The 27752-nt window shown below is 42.8% G+C and overlaps 6 protein-coding genes across 6 annotated transcripts; 4 read left to right on the top strand and 2 right to left on the bottom strand.

Annotated features, from left to right (window-relative positions):
- Window positions 1-44: 44 nt before the first annotated feature.
- Window positions 45-1261, top strand: LOC108010630 (GPI ethanolamine phosphate transferase 1; the record flags this gene model as incomplete). The annotated part of the gene is made up of 2 exons (XM_065866754.2): window positions 45-837; window positions 900-1261. Coding segments are annotated over exons 1-2 (1140 nt in total), but the record flags the coding sequence as incomplete, so codon positions are not given.
- On the top strand, window positions 1221-2975 carry LOC139353183 (uncharacterized). The gene has a single exon (XM_070996652.1). It carries the CDS (start codon window positions 1292-1294, stop codon window positions 2849-2851), a length of 1560 nt encoding a protein of 519 aa, XP_070852753.1. The 5' UTR covers window positions 1221-1291; the 3' UTR covers window positions 2852-2975.
- A 205-nt stretch (window positions 2976-3180) lies between these two features.
- Window positions 3181-10102, bottom strand: Mrp4 (Multidrug resistance protein 4). The gene is made up of 8 exons (XM_036818830.3): window positions 9403-10102; window positions 7993-8078; window positions 7776-7923; window positions 7537-7712; window positions 7280-7470; window positions 5202-6793; window positions 3496-5137; window positions 3181-3434 (listed from the first exon to the last, which is right to left on the bottom strand). Exons 1-8 carry the CDS (start codon window positions 9477-9479, stop codon window positions 3399-3401), a joined length of 3948 nt encoding a protein of 1315 aa, XP_036674725.3. The 5' UTR covers window positions 9480-10102; the 3' UTR covers window positions 3181-3398.
- Window positions 10103-11871: 1769 nt separating this feature from the next.
- Window positions 11872-14970, top strand: fabp (fatty acid binding protein). Its single transcript, XM_017075526.4, has 3 exons — window positions 11872-12090; window positions 14319-14590; window positions 14657-14970. The coding sequence occupies exons 1-3, from the start codon at window positions 12021-12023 to the stop codon at window positions 14705-14707; spliced, it is 393 nt and encodes a 130-aa protein (XP_016931015.1). The 5' UTR covers window positions 11872-12020; the 3' UTR covers window positions 14708-14970.
- A 1615-nt stretch (window positions 14971-16585) lies between these two features.
- sea (mitochondrial citrate transporter scheggia) lies at window positions 16586-19298 on the top strand. The gene is made up of 3 exons (XM_036818832.3): window positions 16586-16740; window positions 17863-18213; window positions 18438-19298. Exons 2-3 carry the CDS (start codon window positions 17888-17890, stop codon window positions 19063-19065), a joined length of 954 nt encoding a protein of 317 aa, XP_036674727.3. The 5' UTR covers window positions 16586-16740; window positions 17863-17887; the 3' UTR covers window positions 19066-19298.
- A 170-nt stretch (window positions 19299-19468) lies between these two features.
- LOC108010631 (8-oxo-dGDP phosphatase NUDT18) lies at window positions 19469-21569 on the bottom strand. Its single transcript, XM_065866012.2, has 3 exons — window positions 20996-21569; window positions 20685-20948; window positions 19469-20600 (listed from the first exon to the last, which is right to left on the bottom strand). Exons 2-3 carry the CDS (start codon window positions 20932-20934, stop codon window positions 19828-19830), a joined length of 1023 nt encoding a protein of 340 aa, XP_065722084.2. The 5' UTR covers window positions 20935-20948; window positions 20996-21569; the 3' UTR covers window positions 19469-19827.
- Between the last annotated feature and the right edge of the window lie 6183 nt (window positions 21570-27752).

Genomic DNA, 27752 nt, shown 5'->3' with positions numbered 1-27752 from the left:
TTTCAGGGACTAAGGAACGATTTTTTTCGATTGAGAACTCCCTTCTGAATATTTCAGAGATGAAGTTGGCGCTCTTTCAAACGTTTCTCTGGTGCTTCTGTTCAGTTGTCGTCAATGTGTCGTTCCTGTTGTATCGTCGCCTCACAAATCGCTTGGTGGGAAAACTAAAAAATCTGATGGAGATGTGGAAAGCGCAGGTGGTGCTGGTGCACCTTCTGCTGATGGCGTGCCTATTGGGCATATACTATCAGCCCGGACCGCAGGATCAGCTGGAACCGCAGAAGACTTTGCCAGAGATGGGGGTTCCTGCAGCCGCAGATCGCCTGGTGGTATTTCTTCTCGAAGGCCTGAATGCGGACACGTTCTTCTCGTCCAACCTAAGTCGGTCTTCCTACTTGCGGGATATAATCCTGCGCGAGGGTCTCGTGGGCATTTCAAAAACTAGTGTTCCCACTCTGACCCGATCTGCGGAAGTGGCCCTGTTCGCCGGATTCAATGAGATGCCATCGCTACTGTCAGCGGAGAAATATGATTCGATCTTCAATCGCACCTTGTCCTCCAAAGAGGGAACTGTTCTTAAGGTCTCGGACCTAGCAGATCTTCGCGTTCGCCTGATGAATGCTGCTTGCTTGAAAAAATTGCAGAACTCAACTAGGCTGGTGGTGTTCGTACATCTGGAAGACGTCGGTGGAGCTAGTCCTATAGATAAGGCCTATTTGAAAAAGCTCCACAATGCCCAGCGAAACATCCGAGATGCCTATGAACTGATCGAGAACTCTTTTAAAGACTATAGAACTGCTTACCTGTTAACCTCTGCCCACGGACTTAGCATTTTGGGTGAGTACTCAATCGGTTATTATATGCATATCTTCCAAAAATGGTATTATCTTGGGGTTTAGGTTCTCATGGTGGCGGTTCGGATGAAGAGAGGGATACTCCCTTCTTTCTTTGGGGAGCCGGTATCAATCACACGACCAAAAACGCCACCTTAAATATTTTGGTTGGCAATAACGTTACCATGCAGCTCCACAATTTGGACCAGATTCAGTTGGCTCCTCTGATGTCTGCCTTGATTGGTTTGCCACCACCTGTTAATAATCTGGCCACGTTGCCACTGGGCTATATGAAGGTATCCCGGGAATACAAGAGAAAAGCAATTCATTTGAATGCTCTGCAACTTTTGGCTCAAGCCAAGGCTATTATAAGACGTCATGAACAGGCAGTTTTGAACAGTTGGCTTCCGACAACCAAGGATCTGGATCTTCAAAGGATTGCCTACTATCAGAACCAGATGGATCGACTTATGGATATGGGTTGGCGAAGCAAGGCGGTGCAGACGAGCATGCTGGCTATCAAAGTGGCTCAGAAATCCTTAAAGTATTACTATGGATATTACCATATTCCACTGGTGGTCACGACGGTGCTGGCTCTTCTGGGGTGGCAATTCTTCCTTTTGTTGAAGCTGTCAAGGAAATCTTGGGATTCCAAGGAGAAACGCAGGGGCTTTCTCACATGGTTCACCATTGTACAGGCCTCCCTTGGACTTCTGCTGGGCGAGGTGGTCTTCCTACGATGGGCTTCATTTTGGACGATCATCTGCTTGGTGGTGCCCTTTGGCATCTGGACTTTGACGATTGCCGAATTGCCCCTGAAGGGTGGCTGGATCTTCGAACCACTCAAGCATCTAAGATGGATAATAGTCCCCGCAGCAGGGATCATTGTGGCCCTCCACTGCAGCTGTCCCTTCAGCCTGGCTTACATTATATGTGTCAGTATCTACAACCAACGTGCCTGGTTCCATCCTACGGCAAAGTTCCTGGCCTGGCTGGCTCTCGTATGCCTACTAAGCGGGTTCCTATGGTCCCAGAGGGGAATGCAGATCCTGATGACTACCAAATACCGGGTTGTTCTACAGACAATTAGCATGCTGGTGGTGATCCTGCGTCCCCTTTTCCTTGGCGAGAATCACAAGTGGAAGGTGTGGTTGAGCAATGGAGGAATACTGATCGTTGGAGGAATTGGAATCTACTTAAGGGAGATGGGCAAGCCGGTTCCTTTATACATCATGGCTGCCCACTGGATGTACTTGATCTATACCTTTGCCTCGATACCATACTGCGGAAGTTTCTGTCCCCTATCTCGCCTTCAGATGATTCGCTTTAACTTACTAACAGTTCATGCACTTCTGAGTGATTCATACACATCCCTTTTCGCCCAAGGATTAATCATTGAGTACCAAATGGGAATAGAGGTGCATGAGGATAGCATTATAGCTGATGAGGAAGATAATGTGGATATAAGGCTGGAGGGACCACTTACTCCCCCAAGGCATCTGGGGATGTCCTATCGCTTTGCAGTATCGATTCTACTGTACTTCTATGTCTCACTGTTCGGAACTGGACATTGGTTGAGCAGCTTTACCTATTTGGCCAACACTGCGCGACTCTTCCTTCCGGATTCCTGCAGTGGACTTATGCCATATCTAGTGCTCATACATATGCTAATACCATTGGTGATAATCCTCTCCAGCTTACGGGCACTGAGCGCTTTTGGACGACAAGAGATGCGCTCCATTTTCTACAGTATAATGCTCATATGCAATGTCGTCGTTTTGTTCTTCGTTGTGTTTGTTCCACATCACGTTAATTGGCCCACAGTCCACCCATCCGTAATCAATGCACTTTTGGCCCAACTGACGGTCGTCCTGCTTTTGGTCTGCGATACCGCTGTCGCCTTTTTCTTCCGCGGTACTAAGAATATCAGACCTCCAATCCCGAGACGAAACTTCGAAGAAACCCAACCCAAGGGACCAACGGGTGACAACCCCATGTTTGCCACAAGTGAGGTCTGATCCCATAAATTATTAAAACTTAAAATTCGTGGTCTACATGTTCAAAATTTTGTAAAGTTTTCACTGAACTTCTACTGAAATAGTCTTACAAATTTTTGACTTTAAAAATCAAAAATCTGCATGTATTGTAAACTTGTAAGTGGTAAACTTGTAATAAATCGAGGTTCTTTGAAATTGTTATTATTTATATTTATTTAGTTTCGCGATGGGGTAATTTGGCGTATAATATTCCTATCTATGGGCATCTAACTAGAATATACTGTACATTTAAAGCTTTTTCTGTATTCAAGTATTTTTATTTCAACAATGTTTATAGAAAAACAACCCAGTTTTTCTGAGACTCTGTATATTTTACCATTCCTTGGGCTGATTCTTTTTTTACAGTATATCTATTAGAATTGCGTCCTATAAATATGTAAGGTTTGAAGGCGTAATACTTTAAGTAGAAAACTAACTTAAATGCAGCTGGCTGGATTAGGTACAACTTTACAGGCGCTTACAGCCAGGAAATGAGACCTTATTGGTAAGCAATTACCAGATCTTTAATCTACTCTGATTTAGACTTCTTTGATTCCAAGTGGGCCTGTAAGATACATAAAATTTAAGTAACTAAAAGGAGAGGAGGTGATCAACTTGAAACTCACCTTTTCGGCTACCTTGAGCAGACTGTCGAAGGTATTCTGTCCAGTTTCCATGACCATTCCGTGGAATATTTTCGATTCGCAGGAGGTTAGAAGTTCGTAGGGTGAACCAAACTCTACAAGATGACCGGCATCCATGACTAGAACGCGGTCCGAATCCATAATCGTGTTCAGACGATGGGCTATGGTCAGCACTGTGCAGTCCCGGAACTTGCTCCTAATTGTGGCCTGAATGAGGGCATCGGTTTGTGGATCCACATTGGCCGTCGCCTCGTCCATCACGAGGACGCGATTCTCTCGAAGAATTGCCCTGGCCAGGCACACCAACTGTCGCTGGCCCACACTAAAATTACTGCCTCCCTCGGATATCTTGCTCTGCAAACCACTGGGAAGCTCGGCAATTAGGGGTTTCAGCTTCACCTCCTCCAACGCTTCCCACAGCTTGGCGTCCTGGTACTCCTCGAAGGGATCCAAGTTGTAACGCATGGTACCCGAGAAAAGCACTGGCTCCTGAGGTATAATCGATATCTTGCTGCGCAGGTCAAAGAGTCCCATATCAGCCGTGTCCCTTTCGTCGATGGTGATGATGCCCTCGTTGTAGGATAGCCGGAAAAGGGCATTGATCAGCGAGGATTTGCCAGCTCCAGTTCGACCCACGATGCCCACTTTTTCGCGTGGCAAGATACGGAAATTGAGCGCCTTGAGGACGTACTTGGCTTGTGGATCCGGGAAGTAGCGCAGGCACAGATCCTCGGCTATAATCTCACCCTTTTCAGGCCAACTCGGTGAGGGTTTCTTACCAGGGCGGGACTCAAACTCGCCCTCCGGCTCGATCTCATCGTACTCCACCACTCGCTCCACGGCGGTCATCGTGTTCTCCAGCTCCGCCGACTGGCGCATTCCCCACTGCACCATTCCCGTCATGCCCATCGCTTGGGTAATGGCCAAACCCACTTCGCCAGAGCTTTCCGGTGGGTTTATAAAGTAGTTGAGGATGATTATCACAATGTACAAAGTGCAAAAGCAGTCCAGGTAATAACCAAAGGCACGGTTCGTGGCCAAAAAGGTGTAGTAACCAGAGCTGTGCAAATCCTGCAGATTGTCGAATTCCGCAATAAGTTCCTTTTGAGCTCCCAAGGCTCGAATGGTTGGCAAGCCCGTAATCGTGGCACTCAGGTGAGAGTATATGGGTGATCTGGCAACTGCCTCCAATCTTTTCACATCCCTCGATGTCTTCAGGTAAAACTCTCTGATGTAGTAGAAAATTATGGCCAAGGCTAATGTTAAAATGAGATAGTACGGATTAGTGATGCAAATCACGATAATGATGCCAAGTAGAGTGAGAAAGATTTGCACCACATCCAGCATAACTGTTGGCAGGACCTCATCCAGCTGGCCCAGATCCTTGGAAAACCGATTGAGAATCCGTCCCGAGGGATTCGTGTTGAAGAAGTACATGGCAGCCCTTGTAATCCCTTGGTACATGGAATTATGCAGTTGAGTAGAACTCTTCATAGCCATCTTGTAGAAGAGCATGGTGCGCACTATGGTAAAGACCACCACGGCCACATTAAGGGCGGCAAAATAGTACATATCTTGGGGATCCTCAGTAATGTTCGTCTGATCATACACGTTCTTGTCCACCCTGCAAAGTCAAAAAATATTAATATTCTGTATTTTAGAAAAATGTGATCCCTCCTTTTGTTTACCAGTACGACAAGAAGTAATCCGCTGCTGAGCACAGGATCTGAGTGGTCAGGCAGAGAAAGACCATGAAGAGTAGCATAAACCAGCTGCTACCGGCAGTCAAGTACTCCTTGTACAGTCCCAGACCGATCTTGCCCTCCACTCGCGTCTCCTGCAGCTGCAGGGAAGCCTCCTGGGCCATTGACTCCGCCATGGAGCTCAATGAGGTGAAGCTGTTGTTCCGAGAGCTCGGCTTACTGTTCTTGCTGCCCCTCCTGCTCAGCGAGGGCACATTCAAAAGGGCCAGACCCTCACCACCTGCCCCACCGTCTTCGTCAAAATCTTCATTATCCTTATTTGGCGCCGTCAGCAGTTGGGCAAAGTCTAATCCACTGCGCTTCATCGATGAATATGTGCCCTTGGCACTAATCCGACCCTTATCCATAATAACTATCAGGTCAGCCTGCTCCAGGAACTGCAGCTGGTGGGTGACCAGGATGACGAGCTCACTCCTTAAATAGCCACGCATGCACTGATCAAATAAGTGGCGCCCAACGTGGGTGTCCACTGCGCTGAGGGGATCATCCAGGAGATAGATATCCGCTCGCCGGTACACCGCTCGAGCCAAACTGATTCTGGCCTTCTGTCCGCCGGAGAGAGATGCTCCACGCTCGCCCACAATTGTTTTGTCACCGAAGGGCAACAGTTCAAAATCCCTTTCCAGGGCGCACTTTTTCACCACCGTGCGATAGCGATGCTTATCCAACTCCAAGCCGAAGAGGATATTCTGGCGCACAGTGCCCGTAAAAAGCCAAGGCTCCTGGGCGGCATAGGAATAACTGCCATTGATCTTAAGGGAACCACTTTCCGCTGGCAGCTCGCCGAGCACAGCTTGGATTAAGCTGGACTTCCCCGCTCCCACGGGTCCGATGACGGCAACCAACTTATGACGACCCAACTGGAGATTTATGTCCTCCAACGTGGGATCCACCGAATGGCTCTCCCAGCGGGCCTGGAACTGGCTGAACTCGATCAGATTCTCCGAGAGGCCATTGCTCTTGGGACTATCTCCATTCAAGGACTCCGCCTTTGGGATGGGACTAATTTTCGACTTATCCCTGACTAGTGTCTCTGGACGATGCATAAAAGTCTCCAAGCGACGAACGGAAACCAGAAGCTCGGCAAACTGGGAGATGCCCTGCGGGAAGAACATGGTCACCGAGCGACGCAGGATGTTGTAGTAGGCAGTGACGAAGAAGGCCCTCTCGGCATTTAGGACATTTCCCAGCAGGACAAAGGCAATCAAACTGGTGGAGGTGAAGATGCGCGACAGGAACATGGAGAACGAGATGAGGATGCCGCGGATGTAGTTGACTTGCTTGATGCACAGCATCTCATTGAAGCGGGTCAGCTCCACCACCTTGCCGAATGGCTTCTCCCAGGCGTACATCTTGATCACCTGGATTCCCGAGATGATCTCGTTCATCATCCGGACACGTTCGTCCGTTCGCAAGGCGGTGCGCAGGCGCAGCACGCTGGTCCGCTTGCCGAGGTAGGATTGAAAGGGCAGGAACAGAAGCATTATCGCAACCCCAAAAATGGAAGATATGCCAATCTATAAAATAATAATCAGAGAAACACATTAAACAGTTACAGCTGCGGATCATAAAATTTAATTTAATTTATAAATATGCGAGTCTGTTTTTACTAGCATTTCTCGCTCCAAATCAAATGTACTTCCCTTATCTGGTCTTCCAAATAAGTGTGCACACAAAAAGTAATTTATACGCAAGGCAAAATCATTTGTTGATAGCTATCTATATTTGTGAACCGGGCGAAAGGTATAACAGTTTTATTGGTAAACAAAAATTATTTTGCTAAAAGCTGACCCTTTTTTGGCTAACTGGTTTTCAATAAATATAATGAAAAGTGTTCCTATTATTGTGCAGCACGTACGTATGTGACATTATAAGCTTTTTAAAAGGGTGGGTCACGTTTAAAAAACTCAAAAACTCATCGAACTGTTCCAAAGAGGATGGATTGGGAAGCGGTTTGAGGTTTTGATTAGAAACATTCTCCGATTTCCTAAACATCCACTTACCTCAAGGTACATCAGGTAGGTGACAACGATAAGTTCCAACGGTGCTATCCACAGGTAGTGCACGTTGATCAGAACCAAATCAAAGCGTCCCACATCGTTGGACAGGAGATTGACCACCTGACCCACTGTCGTGTCGCCCAGGGCAGTTCTACTTAACCGAAGAGCCTTGCGATAGATGAGACTGCTGAGTGCTGCATTAAGGAGAAGATTATTGATGTTACTCATCATCTATATTAAATATTATATAAAAACCTTACCCACGCGCATCTTCATACCCAGATGAAGTAGGCCCAACATATAGGGATGGCCTATAAGCACACTAAATACGGAACCTGCTATGAGACCCGCTGCATATAACTGGGCCTTGGTCAGATCCGGATCATTACCGGCAAAGTAAGCCATCACTCCAAACAAACAGATGGGCTGGGTGACTCTATAGTAGAATAAAGAGCTTGGTTAGTACTTAATCTGATGGTGTTTTTCGGAAGCTACTTACTTGGTTAAGAATTCCTGGACGAACAGAGAAATACCCGTGAGGAACAAATGAAAGCCAAATACTTTCATCAGGGCACGACCCAAACGCGGAGTCTCATTTTTGGCCACCTGCTCATCCCAGGCTGTGCATAAGCGATCTCCCAGGGAGTCTGAACATTAAAGATAACACCCATTAAAATATGTACGTAAGTGTGTAATATTTAATTTAAGAAACTCACCCGATTTGTGCTCTTTAAGGGCTCGATAGAGATCCTTTTGTTCCAAATTCTTCTTCCGCCCTTTGAATAGTACGGGCATGGCAAAACTTCACATTGAAAGAGCATCACGTAGGTAGATTTTATTGGGGTACAATTAAAACATAATTAGCAGAGGTTTTCTGTTATCAGGGACTGATAATTCTTTTGTGATGTTGTGACAACCAAAAAATTAACAGACTACCGACATTCCCCGGGGCTTATCAGGAAAAAACAGTTGCCAGCCAATGTGGCCTTATAAAAAGAGTTTGTCACGGTCGAAATTCTCTAACGCAAATAAAGTTTTTCCAACTCAAATTTCACACACAATAGAAATCAACAATTAAATCTATGGCTCGAACGTAATGTGCATATGAGGTTAGTTTTTTCAGATAGTACTGGCACTTTTCTGAATTAAAAAATAAATATCCCATGATAATAGACTATAGTATACAAATGATTTCATAGCAACCAATAATGCATCCATATTTTACGATAAGCCGACACAAATGAGCAAGTGGCAAGTTCCCAGTGGTTTTTATTAACTATATTGTTTTAGTTCGAAATGACAAAGAAAAATGTATAAATATTAAATAACTATTCGCCGTATTTGCTGAACTTCGACTAATTGTTCTATTTAAAAATGAAATCTAATCAGTAATCAGAAGCCTCTATAAATTAAACTATGTATGTTGTCAGATAGGCGTGACGTATGTGAAAGTTAAACCTTGATGGGTATATCCACACCTCTTCTAAAAAAGCTTGTTTTTTTCGCAATTTTCACTGCTCTGATTCATATTACTTTGACAGCACTTTTTCCACCTAGCCAGATATCACCCTTGGATATCATTGGTGCTTTTGCGTTTAACGTTGGTGGATTCCCTCCCAAATGATTTCCAACAGTTGGAGCTATAGCTAAGTGTCGCCTTCAATTGGTAACCAATTGAATAAAGATGCAGTCAAATGCAAAAAGATTTCCTCGCCTCGGCCATGCAAACTAAGCGAAACATTGAATGAAATAATCAACATGTTGTCTGTGTTGTCAGTCCCCCAATCCCTTGAACCCCCATTCAAGGCACAACGACAAAATAACACCTAAACTAGTCATCAATGGGGTACATTTTCTTATCATCACAGCTTTAATCATATAAAAGAAACCTCCTAGCTCTTGTACTTCCCAATAATACGTTCTATTTTTGAACAAAACGTATATTAATATAAATTCTAAACTGGTTTCTGTTAAAAGTTAGGATATATGAGGGGGGTTTCAATTTTGTTATTATTATTAAAATGTTTGTCGCCATGAAAACGCTGGACTGACATTTAATTAACAAGCCATAAAAATTTCTATCGGGAATGCCCTAGAAAGCAACAATTTCTACCCAGTATACTCACCAGAACATGAGTGAGGAGAGGGGATTGGAGCGTTCCCGCGGATTCTCCGGCAGTTCATCGGCTTTCATCGACTGCATGCTGATTGCACTGATTGGAGTTAAATTGCACTATATAGAATGTAGCATTACAGGAGACTTGTTTGGTCACCGCTATTGTCTTTGGGCTGCCGCGGTTTATTAGCACTTCTCGATCCGAAGGCGGACACGCGCTCAACACTAATATAATTAGTTTTGTATTAGCCAGAGAGAAACCAGATGGAAATGCTAGCGAATTTAAAAGATATATCCGAATTCGATTTCTATTCGCGCTCGAAGGGAGTAAACTTTTCCACTAGCAAAGTGCAGGTAATATGGCGTGGCATTTGATTTGGTAGCGTTCTATTGGTAATGCTGGGGTACCGGTTCAAAAAGATCACTTCACTCTCAGATACTTAGTATTTTTATCTGTTACAGCCGAAACAGAATTTCGTCATTGGTTGCGTTGCGTTTCGTATATGTTTTCATTCGTCGCACATCGGAATTATCGGGAACTTATAGAAGTACACATGGCAATACGCGCTATTCTACCCAGGGTTATGTGCTCGCTCCGACGGTCCGCCTCGTTCTAATGGATGTCTCTCCCGAGCTCCACCTTTAATACGTGCCCCACTGAGCTCTCTCTGCGCTTATTGTGTCAGGTTAAGATCGGCACGGCTCTCTTTGAAAAGATCTCCGGGCTCTTTGTAGCTCCGCTCTGGGGACTCCATCGTGTTGAACTGCTTGCTCTATGGGGCTTCTAATGTGATGTACTATCACTCTTTCGGTACCGCTCTTCGATGCCGGCACTCTCTAGCTCTTTTTTGTGGGGGCTCTGTGATATCTTGCAACGGGTGATAAGCGGGCCAACGGGTGTTTTCCTCGTTTTGCATGACACTTTGCTCTAGTAATCAGTTATAACCAATGTGTAATAATGATACGCTTTTTTATCAGACAAGCAAACATGATACTAAGCTGTTGGCTCAAAAACTAGCTGACTAGCTCTGTTGATAACTAAATGCTCATTATACATTGTAAAGAGTCCGGGACCGCACTATCCCAATCATTGCGATGCCAGGGAGTGTGGGCTTCTTGGCTGATCTGCAGATCAAACTTTATTATATTCCATACTTTCAGGCGATTCACATATAACTAAGGGACAAAAAGTATGCTATACAAATTAAAAACATAGTTTAAAAAAATATAAAATCAAACGTTACTTTTAAAATGGCTTGAAAGTTGTATATTTTCAAAAAAATAAAGGACAAAAGGATACAATTTAATTGATTTTATTAAATCGCTTTCATTTGGTTTCAATTTGAACCTTTTTCAAACTCCCATAAATTTTGAGTTATCTTTAATGATGGTCAATGCAATAAGAGGGGTGATTGACGACGGGGTACGGTATCCACGACGGCTAATTGAATTAATAAGATAACGCATAGCAACAAACAAATTCGGAATGCATGTAGGTGGGCCTCCAACGGGATGGGTAGCTTGTGGAGACCGTGGGTAATCTCAATATTGCATGGGATGGCACTGGGTGGAAGGAAGTTCTCGATTAGATTACAATTCACCGCCGACTTATAAAAAGATATTCATAAGAATAATATGAACAAATTGTGTCGAAAGTTATTTATACCCATGCATATGATCCATAGAAATTGTAGTGAGGCTATTAATGATGCCACTGACCCACAGAAAAAAGCCGACAAATTTGGAATGAATATAATTGGAAATATTTGGTTTTTAGTATTTTTGGATCTAGGAAAGGTATTTATAATTTTTTGAGTAGTAAATATATTTAAAATTGTAAGAATTTAGGGTTCTAAGTTTACAAAGTATTGAATATCTAGGGTCAATTAGTTTCATCTATGAATAGATTAATTTTGATTTCCCAGCTGGAGAGTGATTTATCCCTACTTTAGAGAAGTTTAAAGTTGGCGTCAAGAAGCAACGTTTTTCTATATTTTGGAGACCTACATCAATTTCATTGTCACCAGACAATGTACCTCCCATTATTAAGACGGTACCTTTGAAGCAATTAAAGCTGCAGCCAATTGATCACGCCAAGGTGTAAGAGGGGCTGGTCCTACTCAGAATTAGAATGATACTTCGGCTAGTAGCAACACGTCGGACCCATTACCCATTTATAAGGAGCGGTCAATGTGCGATTCTATAGCTACATATATTTATACGATCCGTACATGTCAATATTAATAATTTTTAGAGAGCGCCTAAAAAAGCTGTTTTATGTAAGAGCGCTTAGTGTGTGTTTGGCGCCCACATTTCGATACCTTGGCGGCTGTACTTGGTTTTTGCATCTGGTAATCCGATGCTCAGCCGAAGCCATCATTAAATGTTTCCGCTTATTCTCGCAAGACAAGCATCCAAAGAAACAAACAAACAAACCAAAAGAAATTCAAAAGCCGCGCAACACCGAGCGAAAGAGAGCGAGCGAAATATACTTTGCATCTGGCAATGCCGCACCGCGACGCGAGAGTATAAAAGAGCCGGCGCGAGGCGAAGCTTTTTATTCGCTTCGAAAACTTTCAAGTAGTGAACATCTTGTTTAAATCACCAGATTAAATCCAATCCCCAAAAATGTCTTTCGTTGGCAAGAAGTACAAGCTGGACAAGTCCGAGAACTTCGATGAGTACATGAAGGAGTTGGGTAAGTGTCCAGAACCAAAACACCAATCCGCAATGCGGTAAAAATAGATTAGAAATCCAAAAAAAAAGTGCCTAAAAGAGAGGAGGGAGAGAAAAAGCCAAAAACACGCCACCGAAATCGACCGGCCGGCTTTTTCGCACTAGTGTGCAAAAAACTCAGGGGTCGTCAGGGGGATGGTAGTTTCCCAGCTTTGAATGAAGAAGTGCTGAATAAGAAACAGCAAATTATGAATGATTTCCATTGTTTAAATTCCCTGCACTTTAAAAGTACCCCTCTAAATTCGACTGCAAATCCGCCCCTGTTTAAATCTCTTTATGTGTGTGAGATAAAAATCAATATGTAAAGAGCAGGAGCAGATAAAAAGAGATGCACAAGCTGCAAAAAAATAACGTGCTCCTCCTCACCTCCTTTTCCAAATTTACAGTTGCGAATCAGAGTGCAAAAGGCCTAAACTCCGTTAAAGCTTATCTGCTAGAGCCATAAACCCAAAAAATAATTAAGTGTGGGGTCTGAACTTTGCTCCCCTTTTTGAGTCAGCTCTGTCTGTTTTCCATGGGACCCGACCATCATCATTATGACTTTAGCTTTTGCGACAGGTGTCGTATAATATTTGTGTACTAGATTTTGGGGGAAAGTTTCTTACTGAACTTTGTACCGGACTACAAGCTTTATAGCTGCGATCTTTGGCCTAGCTAGTAGACTATACTAAAAAGTGGTGGTCAAAGTATTTCTAATAAAATGGGTGTTACACCATAAGATCGAACAATAGTTTCTGTTCCTGTCTAGACGCCACTTGAAGGACGCGTCAGGGCGATGGGATACATTTAGAAATCGGAGATGGCGCGCCGCTTTGAGGCCCGGATTCATTTACAAGACCCCCAGTTCACCAGAACTTTTACCCTATACTTTGCGGTTTCGATTTTAATGCTAGACTTGGTCCCAGAGCCACGTACTTCTCAATTTTCAAACCCAAACAAATCCAATTGAACCTGTCGTTGGGGCCTCGCAGCAGTTATCAGCTGTCGTATATAAATGCGATAAACTATATGCCTATATGTGCCATTGGGCACGATAATTAGGCGCGATTACGGATTTTGCACTTTGGGCAGGCAGCCCTATCATAGACCACAGTTCGCAATTGCAGCCCGGTCTAATCTATTCAAGGTTCTCCTGTCATATACGATGCATATAAATCGATCTCTGGTACAGTTGCTGGGTTCCCATGAGTGGGAACTTGGAAACTTATCGCGCGACGTCAGTTGACACTTGACTCGATGTGACTTGACAAAAGTACAAGCCTGTGGTGGAGTATATCTGGTCCATACATAATTGAACATAATTGATTGGACCCCTTGATGGTTTGATGGCTGCACATTGTTCCAGATTCGATGTAATAAAGGTCAGATCGAATAAGAAAGTCCTACGTGCTTTTTCTCTGAAATGTGTTTCTGTATTTAGAACACAAGTAGTGATTCATGTTTTGTTTTTGCTTTCCTTTCCATAATGTATCACACATGTATCAAACAAAATACAAAGTACATAAGTATGTATAAATATCAGAAATTATGAATACTATAGTATCAAGAATCAAATGCTAGTAATTATTTTAACACGATTGAATGGTTATTTTAAATGGCAATCTTTTAATGATGAAATCACCTAATCTTTTGATTACTTTATTACCCTTATTATTCTTTGTAACTATCAGCACTTGAAAATTTTACGATTTTAAAATTGGAGTGACTGGACCCACTTGAATTATTTTATAGAACATAAATTAGTAACAAAGCACAATTTTCAAAGATAACCGCAAATGTAGCAAATACTTTGTAAATGACATGTTCACATATATATACATATATGGGATGCAGCGCTGAGATAAGGTGGTGTCTCGCTCGATCTATATATAGAGGGGCTTGCCAATTGATAAGCCCCGGAGGCTGAGGAGGAGACGACGACCCGCATTGTTCGTTAACCTTGAGCACGACTTTTGACGTTCCGACTGAGTCTGCAGGGAACTTCATGACTCGGCTTTATTATTTTTAATTAAATATGATATGATTTGCATTGTGACCGCTTTGGGGTCCCCAACTTTGTTGGGCTAATTCAATTATGTGCAGTCTGCTCATAATTCATCTTTCGTTCCGATTTTTGATTTCTTTACTTTCCCATCCCATTAGTTTTTCTGATTTCTGAACTTTTTTTTTTTTTCATTCTTCCACTTGCAGGCGTTGGTCTGGTGACGCGCAAGATGGGCAACAGCCTGAGCCCCACTGTGGAGGTGACCTTGGAGGGTGATACCTACACCCTGACCACCACCTCCACCTTCAAGACGTCGGCCATCAGCTTCAAGCTGGGCGATGAGTTCGACGAGGAGACCCTGGACGGACGCAAAGTCAAGAGCATCATCACCCTGGATGGCAACAAGCTGACGCAGGAGCAGAAGGGCGACAAGCCCACCACCATCGTCCGCGAGTTCAACGACGACGAGCTGATCACCGTAAGAACAATCTATTGTTTATATCATCACAACCCTCTCCTAACTTATCCACTCCCTACCCCACAGACCCTCACCATCGGAGCCGTGAAGTGCGTGCGCGTCTACAAGGCCGTCTAAGAGATCGGCAGCTGTCCACGACTGATCTATAACTATAACCAAACGACTACATGCATTGCAACTAACTCAGATAGCCACTATTGTTATTGACTAACAGTGAACTAAACTAAACCAAAAGGAACTGCACGCTCAGCATAATGTTAATTTATAATCGCACCCGTACACCCGCATTCGGTGTAGGTGAGATTGAGATTACCCCTCATTCTCGGGGGACCAATTTCCAAATGCATTTGAATAAACTACAACACTGAAGTGCTTTAAAATTTCTGGACTTTGTTTTACTCATCATTTTGAGTTTGTCATTCACGATCACAAAGGGGGTGGCTAAGGTTTTATGCACGTACTAGGTGCTTAGCCGCACCAATCAAAATTATGTTAATGTTTATTTTAATACATGAAAATTCTTAGTAATCCAAATAATTCCCCTGATTGGTCACTTGTGAGTATACAAATCGAGTAATCTTATTATCTTCATGAAAAGTAAGGTAGTAAGGTAGCAATAGAGTTCGGAGTGATCATAGTAATATTTTTGTTTGCTAGTTTAAATAAATTTTGCTAACATATGTATGTAGGGTTATAATACATAAACTACATCGATAAAGAGTACAAGTATAATAACATTGGCTCAAAGCCAGTGTGTTCTTTACCTTTCGTATCATTTATAGAAGTTCTACTGTGAGTATGGAATGGTATAGGTCTGAATGGATGTTTAAACCTTACTTTTAGGAAGTTCCTCCCACGCGTTTCCGCTGCGTTTCATTCGCGAATTCAGCCTCTGGCTAATTGAGAATGAAATACTGCACTGTTGAGGCTTTTGTGTCCCACAAGTGTGGGTGGCATCTTTGGGATTCGGGGGGCTGGCGCAGGCGCAGTTCTTATCACCGGAGAGTTAGCAACACGGCCACACTTTCCGCCGGGTTTTTGGTTAACATTCACGGTTTGCCGGCAGCGTTAGAAATACGTGTATCCTATCCACATGATTCCCAGTTGCGTCAGTCGGTAAATATTAAACATTTTGGAGTTGGCCAATTAGGCGTTATAAATAAAAAACTAAGGCACCATTATCAATATGATTATTGTAGCACTAAAATGGACTGATAACCTGGATATAACCGTCGCGTGGGTGTGTGTAAACTAAGCGCGTTGTGTGTGTGAACTCATTGTGTAATCGCTGTGGAAAAAAGTTGGTCTACTTTGTGGCGTTCTCGGATTCAAAAATACAAAGTCAAAGGTTCTTGTTATTGTTCTTGGTGGAGCTTTCCAGTCCGAAAGCTTTGTCCAGTTTGTTGTTGCTGGCCAAACGGGTTTCCGACTAGAGAGAGATCTCCCGTGCCGTTCCAATAAGCAGTATCACGCCATAGCCGTTACTTTGGGGCTCGCTCTGCCCCACTCTCTGCACAGAAAAAAAATGTATTTACTTGGATCTATTAGTTTTTTAAGTGATCTACATGGAATAATCCAAATTTATAGACTATTTATCCTTAGAAAATCATACACTAGTTCCTATTTGCCGAATTGAATATAGGCAATATCTAACATAGTTTTTAATGCACCATCGGTTCTAGAAAATATAAAATTTTTTTCCGAGTGTATTGTTGAGCGAGGGGAGAGTGGATCCCGCTCCATGGAGAGACCGTTGTTTACAAAACGCCGACTATTGGAACTACAGTGCTCTCTCGTAATTCTAAACTGATAAATGCTGAGTGCACCGCTCTAGGGAATTTTTTTCCTGTATCAGCAAATGGTCTTAATCGAAAATATTGAAAGGTTATCAGATTTTAAAATTGATTGACTTTCCCCAAGAGTGTCCCACATTACCCGTAGTTTACTTATCAGGGGGATCACTGTACTCGATTTATGGGGAGCACTGTAGTATACGCTTTAGCTCGTCGATTGGAAAATGGAATTTTTTTCGTAGCGCCGATCAGTTGAGATTCAACCGCTGTCCACGATCGCCGAGCTCTCTGTCGCCTTCTCTTTTCTGCTGCTGGGCATTCCAAAAATTTAATTATTTCGGTTTTTTGCATTCTAATGTGAGTAGTAAGAGAATAAAATTCAAAAGTGTGCTTCGCAAGCAAAAATTAAGTGCAACGTTTGCAAGAAAAGTGGGTTTTGTGAGTTAGTGTGTGTGTGGGAGTGGGTTTAATCAACCGCTTGTGTGTGCGTGGAAGTCGTTAGGCACTTTCCAGTGCCGACTTATCAGTAGGCATTGTTTATGTTTATCCAGATTTCCAGACCGATACTGAAAGTGGCTTAAACAACGGCATAATATGAATAATTATGAACTTAAATTTGCGATTGTTATTTATGGTCATGCGAAAGTTATGTAATCGCTCTGAAACAGTATAATTTGTCAAGTGCAAAGAGCGAATCCAACGAGCCTGCTGATATAGTACCGTTCCCACTCAAACCACCAGACATTGACCATATCACCAGATCTTAAGCAATCACTATTGAGATTTGCTAGCATTTGGCTAGTGTTTGTGTTGGTTTGTCGACTCTTCGTTCCCAGTTTGTTTTGAACCTTGTCCTCAAGGTTAAATTTTCGGGCGATAAATGAATATTTGTAGAGGGAAGAGAGAGAGCTATTGATTACACTAATGGAAACTACCAATGATGATACCACTGATTATTACCGCTAAAGTGAAATTTATGGAATATCAAAACATCTGCCTTTTTAATGTGTATCCCATTCCCCAGACAATTGCATAACTAAGGCAGAATTGCACTTGGACAAACATTTCATACGGAAATTAAGGTCAATATTGGTACAGAGGCGCGATTCACGATTGTAATTGCAATTTAGACATCAAGTTTTGTTCACCGATTCAATTCGATACTATGAGGACATAATATGCAAATTTTCCATAAAAAAACTATTTTCAGTTCGATAAATATAACTTATATAATATAAAAACATCAAAACAAAAGCTATATATATGACCATGGAAAGTATCTTCTACTGTTCCGTACTAACTTAAATCTCAGTGTATATTTTGAAACCGCCGCACCCACGCAATATTAGTCTATTTTTGTTGAACCGCCAGCAACAAAGGTATATAAATAACTCTCAATTGAACAGAAATCAGCAGGAGTCCAGGGGAAAGCGAGAACAACTTTTCCACCTAGTACAATAAATCTGTTTCTTTCCCCAGCTAATTTCCCACCAGCCCAGTCAGCATGGATCGTTCGGGCATCTCGGCTCTGGTCAGTCCGTACCGCCGACGTCCTTGGATGTCGGAGACCGGTGCTGCGGCCCCAGCCGGTGGACAGGTGGGTCTCAAGGGTATTGTCGCCGGTGGTATTACTGGCGGCATCGAGATCTGCATCACCTATCCCACCGAGTATGTGAAGACACAGCTGCAGCTGGACGAGAAGGGAGCCGGCAAGAAGTACAACGGCATCTTCGACTGCGTCAAGAAGACGGTACAGCAGCGAGGATTCCTGGGTCTTTACCGCGGTCTCAGTGTCCTTGTCTACGGCAGCATTCCCAAGTCAGCGGCAAGGTAAATTCCCATTAACATTTGTTTAAATTCTCCAAAATCAAGTAGAACTAGTTACAACCAATTTTTTTTTGTACTTTCTTTAAAATGATATCTCTAAAAATGGCTGCACTATTTGGGAAATACATTTCTCATTATCTTATCACCTTTAAGTTTAGTAGTAAACAAAAAATCCAGTACCTATTCTTACCTTACTTACCTTAATATCTAATGCTTTGTATTTCCAGGTTCGGCGCCTTCGAATTCCTTAAGTCGAACGCCGTGGACTCCCGAGGACAGCTGAGCAACTCCGGAAAGTTGCTCTGCGGTTTGGGCGCCGGCGTCTGCGAGGCCATCCTTGCAGTTACCCCCATGGAGACCATCAAGGTGAAGTTCATCAATGACCAGCGTAGCGCCAATCCCAAGTTCAAGGGTTTCGCTCACGGAGTGGGCCAGATCATCAAGGCGGAGGGCGTCTCTGGTGTTTACAAAGGCCTTACGGCCACCATTCTGAAGCAGGGATCCAACCAGGCGATCCGCTTCTTCGTACTGGAGTCACTGAAGGATTTGTACAAGGGCGAGGATCACAACAAGCCTGTGCCCAAGTTGGTAGTGGGAGCGTTTGGAGCCATTGCCGGAGCAGCCTCTGTGTTCGGTAACACACCGCTGGATGTGGTCAAGACGAGGATGCAGGGCCTGGAGGCCTCCAAATACAAGAACACGGCCCATTGTGCGCTGCAGATCCTGAAGAACGAGGGACCCGCCGCCTTCTACAAGGGAACTGTGCCTCGATTGGGACGCGTGTGCCTGGATGTGGCCATCACCTTCATGATCTACGACTCCTTCATGGATCTGTTCAACAAGGTGTGGGTGTAACCGCAGCGGGCGGTCTTGCGACTTAGTTACTTAGTTTCCCCTCTCCCCAAAGCCCAATCGTGCATTTCTTTCTCTATATCCATTGACCTAGTCGGCTGTTGCAATAGTTTCTAGTTCCGTGACATATTCCAAGAAAGCATTTTATACACATGTATATCCATTGCGGGTATATAGCTATAGAAATTATACAGCTTGTTTTAAATATTGCATTAAATCTGAAATATCTGTTTAAATATGTGTCTTTTAAGTACAAGGCTATGTTAAGACATTGGTTTCCAACGTAGAATGAGTTTGTTTTTTTATAGCAAACAGGATTATCATTTTAGATAACGTCTACGTCATGTTCATAAAACTATCTGAAAATCCACTCAGTTAATGGACTAAGAACAACATATGTTCGTATAAAAAATGAATATTTTAATTGGTACTATATAATAGTAAAGTTTTCTTTGTAACTCGCTAAAGATATATTAGGCTAGGACAAACAAGTAATTCTTTAGATTAGATCTTTCACCAAGAAACGGAAGCGGGTTTGTTCAGTAGTAGGGATATCTTCTAGACATTTAATGATGATTAACGTATGTTAGCTTGAGACTAACCTACGCAATCAAATTTTAGCACCGTAGAATAGAAACATGATTGCATAACAGTCGGATATCTGGCAGACATCTGTTGGGGTTATCTTTAATAGCAACTAATAACGGATAGATTGCTTGCACCATAGATTAGGACAGATTACTCTAGTTTTAAACTATAAGGCATTTAACGCACAACGTTAAGCGGAATAGAGGCGTTCTTGCTGCTGACAATGCGTCCCAACATCTCATCGAGTGGTGCTCCCAGCTCCTGCCAAATGCACTTGCCGATTAGGGAGATTTCCTCCAGAGGCGGTCGGAAAGCCACCAGCAGATTCAGGCATATACCATCTTTGTTCTCCTGCTCCGAAGGCGAGTGTTCAACACTAAGTAAACCATGAGGTCTATGCTGTGGCAATTCCGCGCCAAAAATCTCAATCATAAACTTGCGCAGTGTAGAATGCAAGCTTCGATTCGGATGCAGTTCAACCGTGGGGAAGTGGTGGGCATTCTTCTCGCTTACCAGAATGTTCAGAGAGTTATGAGCCCGCTTCCTAGCCACGGCCAGAACTCGAAGATAGTTCCGCTTGTGCGAATAGCGTGTGGGCAGTATGTTGCCGTGCCAGGGAGAAGGGTTAGCCGCAACCTTCTGTCCCTGGTGGTAGGCTCGACCAATGTCAATAATGTTGAGTATATCGTTGGCCCGAAGAGGCACCTCCTTGGGGTTACGCACCCATCTCGCCTGGATAGACTCGGCATCTGCGTCCGCTGGCGTTTTAAGTCGGCCGCCCGTGATGCGTCCAGTGAGCACGAAGCGGAACCAAGAGCCACCAGCCGCCTCTACGGCAAGTAAAGTGGTCAGCTCCGCATTCAGACCGGTCTCCTCGAAAACTTCCCTGGCGGCTGCCTCAGTGATGGATTCGCCCCGCTCCATGCGGCCTGCGGGTAAGTACCACTTGCCTGGTCAATAGAGTGCAACGTTAGCGGGTTCTAGAGGTGTGGTTTTGGGTATGTGGTATTTGGTTCTTGGAATACCCTCCTCACCTGCACAGCTCTGTTTGGCCTCCTCGATCATGAGCAGCTCGTCGTGCTCGTTGATCAGCACACAGGCCACAATGTAGGTGACTGTTTGGCCAAGAATGGGCACAAAATCGGAGGCTGATGAGGGCTGTACTCCTTGGGCCTCGGCGGTGGCATTCTGTTCTTTTAGCGAAAAGTCACACAGTTCCGTTGTGATGTCGCCTAGATCTTTGGCGTCCAAGACGCGACGGACTTTCTCCACAATCGTAGCCATCCTAGCCTGTTTTGCTAAATGATGATGATTAGAAATTCGGTTCACAACTGGTAGTACTCACTTTTTTGCGCAGAATTTCAAGGCGGCTGACTCAGTTCGTTGAACATGCTACGCTCAGTCGGAATCTCTGCATATATCTCCGGTTCTATATATGCAAATTACGAATTCTTGGGAGTGCTCTGCAAACTGAAAACGCTTAAAGAATCGTGGCGAACTCGAGAACGGGCGGTATGTGACTGACTGCGGGCTATAAAGCCCAATAAAATTGCCAAGACGATGGCAATCGACTTGTTTTTTGTTGTTCTTGCTGTCGCTACAGAGCTACACAGGTGCTGTGGCCTCTATTTCTCGCTATTTCTCTCTATTTCTCTGTATTGATATCGAAATGGATGTCAAATAAGCCGCTCGACGGGTTTTCTTCGGGAGAAAGTGCATTGGAATGTGTCTCCGTCTGCGCCAGCTGTTCGCCGTTCTTCTTGGCAGCCGAGCTCCGTTTATCGATCGGTGACTATTGCTATTGCTCACTTGTTTTATTGCACTGTCATTTAAGGCCTAAATTAATTGATTTGCTAGAACGGCTGAGAACAGGTAATTTTGTTAGTAAATACGAAGGAGAGTGGCCACTGGCCGATCTGGCAACTCCACGGTTTGTTTACCTTCGTTAGTAAGACCATGAGCTGAAAATACCTGATAGCGCCTTTTCCCGTCTGGTATTAAACAGCCAGCCTGGTCCCACTGGCTAAATTTAAATTTAATTCAACCCCAAACTGTTATAAACATTTCATTAACCACAAACACTTGACTTGTTTGCTCAGCCTGTTGTTGCGCCAACAATGCGATAATGTACATGTTATATGCTAATTTCAACGACGACATGCATCATTCAATTTCACTGCGAATTTAGCCAACAAACAGCAAATAGGCGTTGCGCCATAGATTAATATTAAAGCGCATCGTTTATAAATATCCCAAATCCCATATCCCATCCGGCATATGGACAGACGCCTGTGTGCGTTGCGTTTGTGAGCAGGAAGCCTCGCTGATTGCCAGCAATAAAATTTGAATGCGGAAATTTCATTGTTTACCCAAATCGATCATCATTAAAAGCATTGCTGTTGCCATTCCCGGTTGCCATTGCAAAAGTGCCAATTGCCCCGAATCCATGGCGTATACTTAACGTGGGCGTACCACCCATTGGGTGGTGGTTTCGATTCCGGGGGGAATGTGGTGTTTCGACTACTGGTAATGGGCCTGCAAACGCGGCTGCCTGCGTAGGTAATTCAATTTTGTGCAAATGCTTGATTTGCCATTTAGCTGCGAGCCCGAATCCCAGGGTCTTGAGTTTTGCCTGCACCGCAAAAATATTCTTAGGAATATTTCATAATTTATTTAGAACTTGGCCTAGGGAGCAGCGCCAACTCAAAGTGTTTAAATCAATTAGTTGACATGTCAAGAACTACAGAAAAACGGAATATGTCATGCGAAATTTTGATACTAAACATAAACACCATAGGCGAATCTCTGGGGTTTTGAAATCACTTTAAATGTCATTAGGGTGTCTAAAATTAAGAAAAACCTATTTATATTCCTTCATACATTCAGACAGACTTTCCTTTACTGACTGCATATATTTAGGCACCTTAAATGACATTTAAAACTCTATTGATTTGTGTGACACACTCACAAACGAGTTTTAAATTCGATGTATTATTACTTTAAGTTACTAAAAATAAAATCTTACATTAAGTGCCTTATAAAAAAAGATAAAGAATTCGATTCCTTGTCATCTTATTTTTTAATCCCATATTTCTGTTAAAAATATTTCATGAAGCTATGATAATGAAAATATGATATAATATTTCTCGCCGTGCTTTTCCATTACTTCGCTTCCACTTAGGCCTACTTCAGCTGCTTTCTCCCGCCATTCCCATCCCCTCCTTGGCCCCAGTTCACATAAGACTTTTGTCATTATATTGTTAATTTGTTTTAGTTGTTTTTTAATTTCCTTGGAGAGTCGCAACCTCGCAGAGACTTACATACATGCGTGAGGACTCGAATGTAGTGATGGCGTTTGCTTGTTAGAATTTCTAAGGGGTGGGATGGGGTGGTTGTGCGTTTTGTCTGGGTGGGTGTGCTAATGTACTGTGAGTGGATCTCTGGTAATAACGGCTAAAGTAAAATGCTGATAAAGTGGCGAGTGTTTCGGAATGTGCCAGTGTTTGTGCGAGCGGATTCTGCTGCGTGGCTGTATGATGACAGGCGAAAGCGAACACAAAACGTTCATTTCCCACATGCACCATTATTCGTTGAAACCCGTAAATTTCACCGAAAACGAACGGCAGCAGAAAGCAGCAGCAGCAGCAGCAGCAGAAACAGGAGCAGAAACAGCAGCAGCGCCATGGCAACAACGGCAGCACCAATCCAAGAAGCTGCTTAACACGAGAATAATGTTTAAAATGTTTATTATGTGTGCAAGTGACGCGAGCTCCTTTCCCGCTCCTTGGCAGGCTCCCCTCTTAGATGACAGGCCCAAACGACAGGCCAATACGCACACATAACTCTGCACTGCCAGAAAAAGGTTGTTGAAGTTGAACAAATTTTAAAATTTGGTTCTTAGATGTGTTAGGAAAACATAAATATTTATCAGACAAAATTTAAAATTACCATATATTATAGCTCAGGTTTTTATATATAAAAATATTATATCATTAATCCCACAGAACCTTTCCTTTATAAAATAATCTTTAAATTGGAAAATGTAAGATGGTTCTTAAAAAAAAATGTTATGATAATATTCTTATACTATAGTACACTTTTCTTAATTCGAGTGCTCAATTTTTAATAAAAATAAACTGATACCACATGTATAAATAAAAATATAATGTTCCTGCACTCAATGAATATTGTTTCTGGTTCTTAAAAAAAAATGTTATGATAATATTCTTATATTATGGTACATTTTTCTTAATTCGAGTGCTCAATTTTTAATAAAAACATACTGATCCCACATATATAAATAAAAATATAATTTTCCTGCACTCAATCAATTTTGTTTTTAATACCTTTACAATTAGCCATACTCATCTTACTTACCACATAATTTATAATAGGAAACGGAAGTAATATACTTACGTAATATTATCTGGCTGTCAACCATATTTTGTGCTTGCCAGATCCTGACATAAAGCCAAATTTCCGTAATGAGCATTATGCTTCAGACCGCTTTACAAATTCATAAGCCCTTTATTTCAAACATTCTGCCGGCCTGACATAAAATCCTTAATCATGCGAACATGAAATCAAATCCTGACTGCGTGTAACCGCTTTCCATATACGAAATACCCGCTTTTTGTTTCTCTGTGCGCAGACATATGCACTGGGAATATATATATACGTATATGCGAATATGTATTTACATGTGGCAATGTTGATTTTCGTTGTGCCAACGCCGGATGCGAAACAAGTAGTCCAAATAACCCGCAATAAGCTTTTGTCACGATTAACAAGGCTTACGCAAATGTGTGTCTCTGTGGTGGGGAACCCCCAGCCCCATTCCCATCCTTCTGCCCAGCATTCCTAGGCCCTCCCCCCTTTTCCACGCCACTGTTTCCAGCATAATTACATGCACGCCATGCGTGAGTGTGTGCGTGTGGGTGCGTGGGTGTGGGTGCGTGTGTGTGAGCCATATTTTAGATTAATGATGGCGTCGACTCGTATTAGGCAAATGAAGAAATCGACATCGACATGCGGTCGAGGGGCAAGGTGAGCTCACCCCGTCGGGATTGTCAGGACTCGCAGGATTCCCAGGATTAGAAACCTCCGGTCCTGGCGCTTCCTCCATTTCTTGGGCCCATCCTGTGCGGTTTTCGCAGTACTTCCGCAGCAAATTTGCCACAACAATAAGTGCATATCATTATGCTGATTTAAGTGGGCACCCCACACGTACCCATCTATAGCGAGTTATTGCCCGTACACCTGACCCCAGCACTACGATCCCCAACAGAACCCAACAGAACCCAGACCAACCTACCCAAAACTCGCCCTCAAATGTATGCTACACAAGAATCGCGGGTCTGGAGCTCCTCGAGTCTCGCATGCAAGTGGGTACATAAATCTTTGTTTAAAGACACATGCACAATGTAAGTTAAATTGGCAATAACGTGCTTTCTTTTATACGCCAAGCCAAGCTCACAGCAACAAACATATATAGGATGTACATCTGCGACCACAGGTGCGGTCAGCCAAATAGCAATCGAGAAATTGCTCTTAAATACAGTCGAACTTCCAATGGCGGAAACTTTCCTAATTCAAAGTCGAAACCAGTTGAAGTGGCTATCAAGCCAAGAGATACTCATATAAGCGATTCTATAACTGAAAGTTTGCCTTAAGTCTCTTCTTCTGAGAAATGGTTATAGCACAAGTTTGATATGTACTGTTCTTTATAAGTTCATAATATAATCTTCTTATATCTTAAAGTTTTACTCTACTATGAGTTAAAAACCTTATTCTATATTGTTATATAATATATTGTGTTTTATTATTATTATATTATTGTTTAAATATCGTTAACTTTTAAATTAATTTGTTTTGTTAGCCAATAAAAACGATATATATAAGTGTATCTATCCTTAAAAATGTTCAAATATTTATATTTTGAATAATAATATTTTTTCTAACAACTCTATAACTTTCCTAATTGATTTGTCATGTTTTCGAACAAGGGGCAATAAATAGATTTAGCTGTCCCTTAAATTTAGTTGCCCTGTTTCTATGCAGTGTGGGCCTCGGAATATTATCGTTCATAAGGAAACATAATTAATTATTTATGTCTATATTACCCTGCCCGAAAACCCTTAAGTGCGCGCACCGCTGGTGTGATAATAAAATGTTCATTTGCAGCGCTATTATTTTTTCCGAAACTGTGCTCCAACACAAGTACACTCGCCGACATGCATATATATGCAGATGTAGATGTGGCCGTATACATAACGGTAACGGAACCTTGTTTGCAAGGAAGTAACAACCTGTTTTCACCCCGTAGTTCGTGGGTTTTCGCCGCGGACGAAGGGGCAGGGGGGGGGGGGGATGGGGCGGATCCGGATCCTATGCCCCCGCCCACTCTGGTTTTTGTTGCTGTTATGCTTTAATTATGCCCTTGTCAAAAGGTGGGTCTGGGTCTCCGGACCGACATGTCCGTAACTCTGGCTCTCTGGTTCTCTGGGTCTTTCACCAACCCCCCTCCTCCACCTCTTTCTCCATCTCGGTTCAAGCGGATATAAATTTACCATATATGGATATATGGTAGTGTGTGTGTTTGTGTGCGAAGGCTGTCCCATAAAATTCGGGAACTCACATCATCGATTGCGAATACGAGGAAAACCTGCAGCATCATCAATGCAGAAAGGCAGTGTCCTCATCCTTTTGAACACCTCTTTTCTTTCAGCCAAAGCTCTCCAATTTTTTCCATCCAAAAATACCAAAAAAAAAAAGGAAAGGAAAAACAAACTATAACCAACAAAAAAGTTCCTCTCGCTCGCCACTTGAGCTGCCATTAAAGTCGCTTTTGGCCGAACGAAAACGGAAACACGATTTTCAGCTTTCCCAAGGCGACATGCAATCAGCGGGTCGGCTGTTTCGGTCCCACTCGTCCACTTGCCAACCGAAAAGTTTTGACTTTTAGATAGTCGGTAATCAGATCCGGACAGTCTGCACTCTGGGCCAAAAGTCAAACAAGAATTCATTTGCATTTGATTGTTTCAATTATCATAACAAGATTATCGTGGCCAGCGAGAGTATTTTGTTGCGGTTTTTCGTTAATATGTAGTAATCCCCGAACTTATGGAAATAACCACTTTGAAATCCACTATAAAAACCACCATAATACGATAAAAGCGGTTTTCAATAAGCATCAATTTAAATATACAAATGTACAGATGGAACCTAGTTAGTTCTTAATTAAGTTAAGAATTTAATACACTAAATTTATTTATTAAATGTATTATAAATTTAGGGGTATCAGAAATACTAAGGAAAAGTAGCTGCCTCATTATAATCGTGTTAAGATAATAGCGATTTTAAATATCTATTAATACTTTTAAGCATTAAAACTTTTAAATGTTAACTTGGATCTAAAATGCTCTTGAAAGTATCTCTTTAAGGAGAATCTAATAATTATATACATTTTAAAACAACAATCCCAATTATTTAAGAACACCATCACCAACTGAGTACCTATAGTTTGGAAAAACCAGAAATCCAAATGAGCAGTAACACATTGAGCGATTTAAGTCAAAAGTAGCTTGTAAGCTGCACAAAAGCCGTCTGCACTTGTCAGTTTACAAGGTACTTTTGGTTTACAGGAAAGATCTTAAGATGGCTGTCTGTCACACCTAAGTGGTTTATAAGGGAACTTTTTTTCTGAAATGAGCCGTTTGGTAATTGTGAAACTTCCCTGCGAATGAAGAAGAATCCGGCAAGGTTAATCCCCCCTAAGAAAAGTGGCTGCCTCGGTTGGACTGTAATTTAAGCAGAGGCTCGGATTTAATGAATCAACCCCCTCGTATGATGAACGACATCTATATTTAAATACGATATGGGACCCGTTTTGTCTTTCGTCGACATTCCAGGCCACGCAATCTTATCGGGGCAAGCGAGTGCTTATCTCATTAAATGCCAGGAGACATCATTGAATCATTTTACAAATGGCTGAGTACAGGGGGGACAGTACAGTGCGGGGCGGAACTATAAAGCCATATATAGTCCTGTAGAGTCTTAGGACTACACACACACAGGCAGAGGGGCTCACGCACACAGCGCAA

This window comes from Drosophila suzukii, chromosome 3, assembly GCF_043229965.1.
Source record: "Drosophila suzukii chromosome 3, CBGP_Dsuzu_IsoJpt1.0, whole genome shotgun sequence".
Taxonomy (NCBI): Eukaryota; Metazoa; Arthropoda; class Insecta; order Diptera; family Drosophilidae; genus Drosophila; species Drosophila suzukii.
Note: the sequence above shows the minus strand (reverse complement) of the source record. Positions and strands in the feature narration are given on the sequence as shown.

Bases quoted from the DNA above. Each gene is read 5' to 3' on its own strand.
- LOC139353183 (XM_070996652.1), top strand. From the start codon at position 1,292: ATGGATCGACTTATGGATATGGGTTGGCGAAGCAAGGCGGTGCAGACG.
- Mrp4 (XM_036818830.3), bottom strand. From the start codon at position 9,479: ATGCAGTCGATGAAAGCCGATGAACTGCCGGAGAATCCGCGGGAACGC. The intron at 7,924-7,992 runs GTGAGTTTCTTA...TTTAATGTTCAG, and splicing joins CCTTAAAGAGCACAAATCGG to ACTCCCTGGGAGATCGCTTA. The intron at 5,138-5,201 runs GTAAACAAAAGG...TTGACTTTGCAG, and splicing joins GATTACTTCTTGTCGTACTG to GGTGGACAAGAACGTGTATG.
- fabp (XM_017075526.4), top strand. From the start codon at position 12,021: ATGTCTTTCGTTGGCAAGAAGTACAAGCTGGACAAGTCCGAGAACTTC. The intron at 12,091-14,318 runs GTAAGTGTCCAG...TTCCACTTGCAG, and splicing joins TGAGTACATGAAGGAGTTGG to GCGTTGGTCTGGTGACGCGC. The intron at 14,591-14,656 runs GTAAGAACAATC...CCTACCCCACAG, and splicing joins ACGACGACGAGCTGATCACC to ACCCTCACCATCGGAGCCGT.
- sea (XM_036818832.3), top strand. From the start codon at position 17,888: ATGGATCGTTCGGGCATCTCGGCTCTGGTCAGTCCGTACCGCCGACGT. The intron at 18,214-18,437 runs GTAAATTCCCAT...TTGTATTTCCAG, and splicing joins ATTCCCAAGTCAGCGGCAAG to GTTCGGCGCCTTCGAATTCC.
- LOC108010631 (XM_065866012.2), bottom strand. From the start codon at position 20,934: ATGGCTACGATTGTGGAGAAAGTCCGTCGCGTCTTGGACGCCAAAGAT. The intron at 20,601-20,684 runs GTGAGGAGGGTA...TCTATTGACCAG, and splicing joins GGCCAAACAGAGCTGTGCAG to GCAAGTGGTACTTACCCGCA.